At 35.7% G+C, this 9621-nt stretch overlaps 2 protein-coding genes across 6 annotated transcripts in view; both read right to left on the bottom strand.

The window, feature by feature from the left end:
• Window positions 1-8151, bottom strand: part of LOC121384325 (myoferlin-like) — a 175859-nt gene extending 167708 nt beyond the window's left edge. For all 5 annotated transcript variants that reach the window (XM_041514666.1, XM_041514669.1, XM_041514665.1 and 2 more), the window contains exons 1-2: window positions 7982-8151; window positions 7716-7771 (exon numbers count right to left, since the gene is read on the bottom strand). In XM_041514666.1, coding sequence (XP_041370600.1) covers window positions 7716-7771; window positions 7982-8075 — 150 coding nt within the window. In that variant the 5' untranslated portion in view covers window positions 8076-8151. The remainder of the gene's footprint in view (window positions 1-7715; window positions 7772-7981) is intronic.
• A 1181-nt stretch (window positions 8152-9332) lies between these two features.
• LOC121383852 (tubulin alpha-3 chain-like) overlaps window positions 9333-9621 on the bottom strand; it is an 8029-nt gene continuing 7740 nt past the window's right edge. Inside the window, exon 5 of the mRNA XM_041513950.1 lies at window positions 9333-9344. Within this exon, the coding sequence (XP_041369884.1) occupies window positions 9333-9344 (12 nt within the window). The remainder of the gene's footprint in view (window positions 9345-9621) is intronic.

Below are 9621 nucleotides of genomic sequence, written 5' to 3' on the forward strand. Positions count from 1 at the left end.
TTTCCACACATAAAAAAAACACAACGATCAGTCTACACACTGGACATCAAAGGAAACAAGCCACGTTGTGTACAAAAAAGCAACTGATGAAACATTTGCAACAGTTACCGTAACGTAATTTAACAGTATTTTTAACAGCCTCTGTTTTGTCCCATACATGTATCCATTTGTATGTTTAATACACACAATAAAAGTTATATTTTATATGAGCAATGAAAACATTTTTATTTTTTACGGATTCAGAAATCTCTGATTGAAAAAAATCCACTTATCTGGCACCACATTTGTCACGTGATCAGAACTGTCATTCTGTATTTTGTTTCCACTAACTATCGTCTGATATTTTGTCCTTAATTGCAGATATAATTTGTTGTAACTGATGATTTTTACTTTCTGTCATTTCTGTCATTCCGTTTATTCAGCAGTTCTTTATAAAATAATGCAAACTTTTCATTTTGGGGGATATCACCGCTTATAAAAACAACAGAAGTGGTAGTGTTTATCATTAAAATCATTTATCTTGGATGCCAAATAATATACACACCGTCTTTACAAAAACGAAACTACTTTTTATCAGCTGGCGATAATATTTTATCACAGCGATCGATTCATTCGATGAAGATGGAACAAAATTTTTTTATCCAACATTAGGGGATCACTTTACAAACATCTTTATTGTTTTTCGTATATCTTGAAATCTTTATTAAAATAATAATATTAAAATTTTGATCGGTTCAGCAAAACCAATAACATCTTCGGTTCAATTAAAAGACGAGTCTGCTTGTATTTCGTATAAAACATTTTCACTTTTTGTAGGCAAAATAAGGTGTAGGTCTTTCCACAAAGTCTAGCAACATACAACAATATGGTAACCAAGATCCCCCCCCCCCCCCCCACACTTTTTTCTTCTTCTTTTTTTTGAAGGGTGTGGTGCCGTGCGGCCGTCTTCCTTTTTTTTCACCCAGCGAGAACACTGACATGCTTGTTCAAAATAGGTGAAAACTGCTCGCCCTGTTGCACAGATACATGTATTGCTCATTTTTATTACATACCTATTCAATCTAATGACAGTGATACATTTTCAAACTGTGTGTTAAATTTATCTTTTATCACACATATGTGCGATCTGGCCAGGAACTTGTAAATGGGGAATTCCCTTTTTATTTTTACTGTATTAGCGCCTTTTTATTACCGACGTCATGTTTGATTTACAATTACGTCACATTGTATTTGATACATTATACAAGATAATTGCAGAGTATGAATAAATCCATGTAAAAATAAATATTAGAAAAGAAGATTGATTAATAGATTTAAGAAATTAAAAACCGTTTTTGTAAAAAATAAAAGAAGGTATGTAATAAATAAAGAACTTCACATACGTTGTTTTCGCTTCCTATTTATTGCACTTGTTTATTTTGCACAAAAACATACCACTCGACCCCTATGTGGTCTTGTGGTATGTATTATTGTGCAAAATAAACTCGTGCAATAAATAGGAAGCAAAAACAACATATGTGAAGTTCTGTATTTACATATACCTACAATTACTACAAAACCCATGGTGTTCTGTATTTACACATACCTACAATTACTACAAAACCCATGGTGTTCTGTATTTACACATACCTACAATTACTACAAAACCCATGGTGTTCTGTATTTACACATACCTACAATTACTACAAAACCCATGGTGTTCTGTATTTACACATACCTACAATTACTACAAAACCCATGGTGTTCTGTATTTACACATACCTACAATTACTACAAAACCCATGGTGTTCTGTATTTACATATACCTACAATTACTACAAAACCCATGGTGTTCTGTATTTACATATACCTACAATTACTACAAAACCCATGGTGTTCTGTATTTACACATACCTACAATTACTACAAAACCCATGGTGTTCTGTATTTACACATACCTACAATTACTACAAAACCCATGGTGTTCTGTACTTACACATACCTACAATTACTACAAACCCATGGTGTTCTGTACTTACACATACCTACAATTACTACAAAACCCATGATGTTCTGTATTTACACATACCTACAATTACTACAAAACCCATTGTGTTCTGTATTTACACATACCTACAATTACTACAAAACCCATGGTGTTCTGTATTTACACATACCTACAATTACTACAAAACCCATGATGTTCTGAAGTGCAGTTATTTCACATCATTTGTTTTAATTTGCCATAAATCACATTCCATAAAAAATATGAACTTATTATACTAGTATCTCTTAAAAGTAACAAAACCTACCCTCCCCCACTCCTTACCATTTGAACATGAAAGCAAATGCTCTCCAACATAATTTTCGAAGAGCTGTCCATTGCTCACTATCAATGTTCAAACCATAATCACTGAATACATCATCATGTAGCTGAAACTATTTTACAGTAACACTCTTGGCTGGGTATTTTTAAAAAGCCTGGTACAACAATGACCATAAGTTGAAGGATACCCTTCCTCCCAACCTCAGGGGTAGTAAATTATTTTATATTTATTAATTTATAATATATTTAGATCACCCTATCTAAAATTTAGTCAAATTATTCATTAATTAGTCATAGTTTAGGTTTATTTGGTTTTAAGGACACAGTCAAAATTTATTAACCTACCCTTTCCATTTATTTTATTATTTTGTGGCCGTAAACTTCAAAATTTCTAAATTGTCCCCCTATTTAGGTGCTTCCTGTCCTGAGTCAGACCCCCAACCTTATCGGAAGCCAGACTCGGGATAGGTGTGTTCGAAACCATAGAGGTATATGGACACATTAAATATCTAGCCAAGCCAAGTTGAAGGATGCGAGCAGATCATGACTTCTAGAAGTGTGAGTCGAAGCCAGTTCACAGCCAAGTTCCCATTAACTGTGATGGGGAAGTGACCCATAGCAGGAAGTTAGAGAAAACAGTGAGGTGTGGAGCTGGCTTCAGCATGCTCATGTACCAGTCCATGTAGCAGTTTACATATGTAATGGAATGTGGTGGGGTCTACTAGTAATCATCAGTCAACGAGACATGAACTTTGGCCAGTTCAAAATTCTCCTGAGAGCTGACAAGACATCATCATTATACAACTATCATAGACATGTTAGAAATGACTTTAACAGTACTTCAAAATGATATTAGTATAACACAACTATGTGCTGCACAGGACTGACTGTATACATTTTATGTACTTTAAAATATTCATAACTTAAACAGTGTTCATTTGCAGACAGCAGATTTTCAATGGCTATTGGTGAACATTTTCACTTCAAAATCTTGATTACAGGGCACAATATTTCACAAGAACTGTCATTCTGTTCATGTGACGGTTACACAAAATCAAACTCAAGCGATCAACCGATCAGTTACGTGATGAACCTTTGTACTTTGTATTCACTATGCAAATAAAAAATGCTTGTCCAAACAATTGGTTACCAAGGTGAATATCACCGTGACGCGTGAACCATATTCTCGTTACCTAGCATTTTGAAATATTATCCCCTAGTCAATCGAAAATTGATTACCAACTACTGTTTAATGTTTCAAAATTGTGTAGCTATCTGACTCTTGTGCAGAGGCAGTGCAGCCAGTATGGTTGAACCATTTTTTTCTGTCCTCTTTTTTTTTTGGGGGGGGGGGGGGGGGGGGGGGGGGGAGGGGGGGGGAGGGGTTATATATTTGTTGTATCTGTAAAAATGTCCTTCACAGGTGAATTTGAAAGGAGAGTCTGGCAACCTGGAACCGTACCACTATTTTGACACTGGGCCGCCCCTGCTCCTGTGTAGTGAACTGCAACACAATACATGTACTTCAACAAAATCTTCCCTGGCTACTCAGGGCTAGCTATGGATGGTCAGAACATTTCGCCAAATTATATCATAAATGCAAAATCAACAGCTATTTTCTAAAAAATATCAATTATATTACACAAAGTGTTTTCACCAAATTAAAATAAAATTTGCTAATTGTTCCTAAAATTTGCAATTGGTGAAATGCTACTACACTGCTTACTTTTTATCTTTGCAATTACAAAAAAAAACTAATTTTGTCCAACGACACCAGTAGAGCACATTGACGTATTAATCGTCGGATATTGGATATCAAACATTTGGTAATTCTGACATATACTTGTAGTCTTAGAGAAAACACCCGCTACATTTTTCCATTAACAGCAAGGGATCTTTTATATATGCCAGGGTTTTACTTCTAAAATTTTACTTGACACCAGTGGCTTTGAAATTGGGAATTTTAGCATCAGTTTACCCAAAATGTACATGTGTTTATTTAAATAAATATGTTGTGCATTACAAAACGTTATTGGGGAGGGAAGGTTTGTAAAGTGAATGAGATTTACATTCAGATTGGAAATGCTATACTCCAAAATTAGGAATAAAAAACAACATCCCCTCTGTAGAATGATGGGGAATGGTGCCCATTATCGGAGTCTAGAAACACAGCCTATTAGGTGATAAAACCCCTTATTATCCACATAGTTCAAGATATTTAGGGAAATATAACCAATATGACCATGATGTGTCATAATGATTTCACATGCACAGCGAATGACATAATTTTGTGAAGTGACGTCATAACTTTATGCGGCGTGTCCAGTGCAAACACTTGTCAAAATGATGTCATTTGGAAAAATGACGTCATTTTGTGGTCTCTTTTTAGTTACATTTGAAACGTGTTGACATGGTCCTAGCTTGTAATTCATGAAAATAATATTTGGAATAATGTGGATAATAAAGAAATTATTACACTCGCGTGTAAATCGTACTGATTTTACGAAACTCGTGTCAGGATTCATGTACAATAATCCTGACTCGTTTCGTAAAATCAGTACGACACACAAGCTTGTATAATAATCTCTACGTATACACTTTCTCACAAACAGGAGAACACATACTATTACCTTGTACATACCAGTTGTGGGCACTGGTTGGAATATTCCCCTGCGCGTGCTGTAACCTCACCGTGGTGCAGGGGTGTAACATTCTCTTTGAGAATGGCCAATACAGCACAAATTGAAATTTTTAGTAAAAGTCAGTATCTATCTGTGATATTTGTATTTTTGCACAGTTCTTTACACTGTTTTTATTTAAATCTTAAATTTTTATATTTATAAATTGCAGGGGACAATATTTCGAAATCTGAGGCAACCGGAAGTCGGTTCACGTGGTTTTTACCTAGGTAACCAATTGTTCGGTTATGTGAATTATATTTGCGTAACCTGTGGATTACCTGATCGGTTACCTCAAAGTTACATTGAAATTATATTTTAAATACATAATTTTTAGCTCAAACATAAAGTTAAAACAAAATACAAAAACAAAAAGTTTTATAAAACAGTTTCTTCAATGCTTGCAAATCGAAAGAAGTGACTTGTAGATGTTTCTTTTGTTTTCGTACGATCGTAGCGTTGTAGATTTATTATCATTATCATTATTATTATTATTATTATCATTCACCATTTGCCATCGGGATCGCAAAAAGTAATTTTTAGTTGCCTGAATCTAAAAACCACTGTCCTCGGGCATCGGGCCACCGTATTCTAGAACCTCTGTGCAGCTTGTGGAAGTTAATACTATTGTAAAAGGACTAAATATCAACGCAGTACTGAAACAAAATAGATACATTTGGAGGGAAAATGCCCATTCCATGGTGCATGATTAAACTAATAATTTTCTTTCATAAATAACAAATAAAGGCTACCATTTGTCACTGATATGTAAAATTTAGTATACAGCAATTAAAAAAAGCCCACCAAAAACCCAAACAACAAATGTCCAGTTCCTCTGAACTATAAAACAGGCTACTCATTGGCGCATGATTAGATTAATAAAAATAAATCTTATAATAACATAAAAAGAAAGATCATAATTTGACACTGATATTTTGCGTTGGCGATGCTACTTTCACTTTATCACTGGTACTTCTATACTACAGTGACGTTCCAAATGTTTGTTATTTAAAGCTCATTATGCGATGTTAGTATTTGTGACATTTTTGCATTTTTGTTTACGTTTAAAACCGTTTTCAACCTTTGTAAAATTATAGGCAATCCAATATTATGTCTACATATATTCCTTTAGAGATAGAATAGCAGCAGATAATTTAGGCGTCTTAGCGGTCCGTGCACATTTCTTTAAAACGTTTGGCTCGACTATATACTGAGTCTTTGGTCGCAAGTTACAACCGTTGCAATATACCGTTGTCTACTGGTTTGCCGCGTATCAAATATCTAAAAATCAGTCGAAAACATTTGTTGGAATATTAGTAGTATGTCTGCATGAATAAATTTACTGTAATCGTGAAGTCTGAAAGTTTTAATTTCTTAACGTCTACAGGTCACGACGTAACCGATTTGCGGTTCGCGTAAATTTAATTTTGCGTAACCGACACACGAAGAGAACGGCAGTTCGCGTGAAATATTGTGCCCCGTGTTGATCATCACCTTGTTCGTGCTGGGGTGTCATTAAACATTCATTCATTCATTCTGGTTGGAATAGGAAAAAAGGAACTGAGGAGGTTCAATCCTAGGACAGATCCAAGGGGAGGCACTCAGACATCAAAAAATAATAAATAATAAAGGCCTGCTGAAACACCTCTTACCATGTTTGGTGTCCCCCTCGATGTCCGGTGAACCCCCCATGGGCCCCCCCCCCGGTCCATGTGCAGTACCCCCACCCCTTCACAAACCCCTGGATCGACACCTGTTACCACTAGATCATACATTAGCATTACCAAATACACGTGATCAGAATAAATCCAAGGTTGTGGAATGAACAAGATAATCAGTAACAGCATTGGAAGGAAGGAAATGTTTTATATAACGACACACTTGACACATTGTATTTATGGTTATATGGCATCAGACATATGATTAACGACCACACAGATATTGAGAGAGTAAATCCACTGCTGCCACTTCATGGGCAACTGTTTTCGATCAGCAGCAAGGGATCTTTTATATGCACCATCCCACAGACAAGATAACACATACCACAGCCTTTGATATACCAGTCGTGGTGCACTGGCTGGAGCGAGAAATAGCCCAATGGGCCCATCGACGGGGATCGATCCCAGACCGCATCAAGCGAAAACGTTACCATTGGGCCACGCCTCGCAAGAGCATTGGAAGCAACACGAGGGTTGGCAGAATCAAAGGCATGTTACATAATGTAGTCGATGCAAATCATTTTGAGGTATTTACACAAGTTGACATTTATGTCTCTTTGGGGGTTTTCTCTTTTTGTGTGTGTGTGTATGTGTGTGTGTTACAACACTTCATAAAAAAAATCATTTATGTACTGGTGTGGGCAGAATTTATTTTATAGGTTTATAAGTAAATTTAAATAGATAGTTTAATGATGGGTGGGATGGGCAGAAATAATTTAAGCAACTTTTATAGATTATGTTTTGTTGATATATATATTTTTAATTATTTATTTATTATTATTATTATTGTACAGATGAGATGGTTTCATTGCAATAAACACTATTTTATAAAATAAAATAAAACATTTGATTAATAGTGAATAAAACTTGCACCCCCTGTATAACCACCCCCGCTCAATTAAATCATTTAACAGTTCCATTTGTAGATTTGTTTTTCTTTCTTAAAAACATGTCATTAGCACATAATTCGACACGGTCTAAGAAACACGGATACGGCCTACTGCACAGACCTACCTCGTTCCATGTGGGGTTTAAGTCCGACTTGCATACTTTTGTCTTTTTACGTTGTCCTACAAGATAAGAATAAAAAAGAAAACATTATAATAACACTATAAAAACAATGTCAAACAATGTTTTCATTAACACAATGTTACAATTGAAAGTAATACATATTACAATGCAGTACAAAGTATAAACTGTTTTACTTTAAAAACTATCGCAAGTTTCGTACAATGTTACTGCTAACTAAAAATAAATGTCTAAATACGGGGAAAACTTACCTTGGAATTCCACTATTACATACGGGTCGCATTTTCCAAGCGTTTCTGGGTTTGGGACGTTGGTGGCACTTATTACTACAACTTGTAGAGCCATACCAAGGTCGTAAAAGTTTATTTACACCTAACACTTCATGTCACTTTCCCGTATCACAAATTAATACGAAAGTACTCGGCCGCCACACCCGTCCTCTAGTGATGAAAACTATCACGTTGCAAGGGAAGCTATTCTAGCTACCTTCTGTCAAAACTGGTCTATAGTCGACGAATAAAATCAGACACCAATTTCTTTGAGAACAAAATGCTTCAAATAATTTAATTTAAAATTTAATTATGTTATATTGGGATATATAATTTTAAATTTAAAGATGATGATGATGATGATGATGATGATAATAATATGCCGAAGAAGAAAAAGATAAACTAACAAATAATCAAGGGGGGGGGGGGGGGGATGTGAGGGAGAACCCTGATTTGATAAGAAAATCTGAAGTCAAATTCGTTAGCCAAATAAGATGAAACAATTAAAGCTCTTTAAATCTATTTCTTTAATGTTTATATTAGCTATTTGCAGGCGTGTGCAATAGGGTGCTTCGGAATCGATCCCCACCCCTCGCTCAAACATTTAAAATTATGATAATTATATTATTATTTCATTGATTGATTGATCGACCGATTGATTGATTCTAATATCTTTATACCCGCATTTGTTATGATTAATTTTACTGATATTATACAGGAAATTGTATTGTAGAACGCCTAGAGTTTTCAAATTTTCTCGGGGAATCACGCCCCCGAGCTCGAGTAAAATTGTATACGCTTTAGCAAGGGATGTGGTCTTTAGACGAAGACCAACGGAACTGGGCCCCGTTCCACGAAGCGATCTAAGCACTAAGACCACCTTAGTGCATAAGGTAGCTATGCACTTAAGGTGATCTTAGGGATAAGATTGCTTTGTGGAACGGGGCCCTGGTCTTTTTCATTTGATCTGAATCCGCCGTAACGGTATGGCAGGCGGATGTTGTCGACATGTGTGCTGCCTTTTTGCAACTCATCTATCTCTGAGAGCCACATCTAGATCGGGGATTCGCTGATTTAATAAGATTAGTTAAGATACGATAAGAGAGGAATCTTGTACTGCACGCGACTCTGCTTGTAAACACGATATGCCAGTACATTACAAGTTCGATATTCCCCCGTTATTTTAGCAAACATTATATGTGTGAACGACTGACTTGTACGTATTTATCGCACACAGATGTGAAAGTAACACTGAAATATTGCCCCCCCCCCCCCCCAAAAAAAAAAAAAGAAAAAAAAAAGAGTAGATTTTGTTTACTTTAAAATGGTATATTTAGTGGATGAACTGAAAACAGCAGAATGTTCACATTACATACATATTCGCAGTTAACATTTGTCGTAGACGTGACATTTAAAAAGTTAAAGTTCAAGGTCAAAACGGTATGTAGTCAATATCTCGTGTGCCCACCATGGTAGTCGAGAACTGAATGACATCTGCTTCCCATGGACGCAATATGATTACGAATTACATCTTGTGGAATGGTGGCCCACTCTGCCTGTAGTGTCAGTGCCAACCGTGGAAGATTATGTGGCTGTGGTTGATGCTGTCTCAATCGTCTATC

Source organism: Gigantopelta aegis, chromosome 10, assembly GCF_016097555.1.
Source record: "Gigantopelta aegis isolate Gae_Host chromosome 10, Gae_host_genome, whole genome shotgun sequence".
NCBI classification, from domain to species: domain Eukaryota; kingdom Metazoa; phylum Mollusca; class Gastropoda; order Neomphalida; family Peltospiridae; genus Gigantopelta; species Gigantopelta aegis.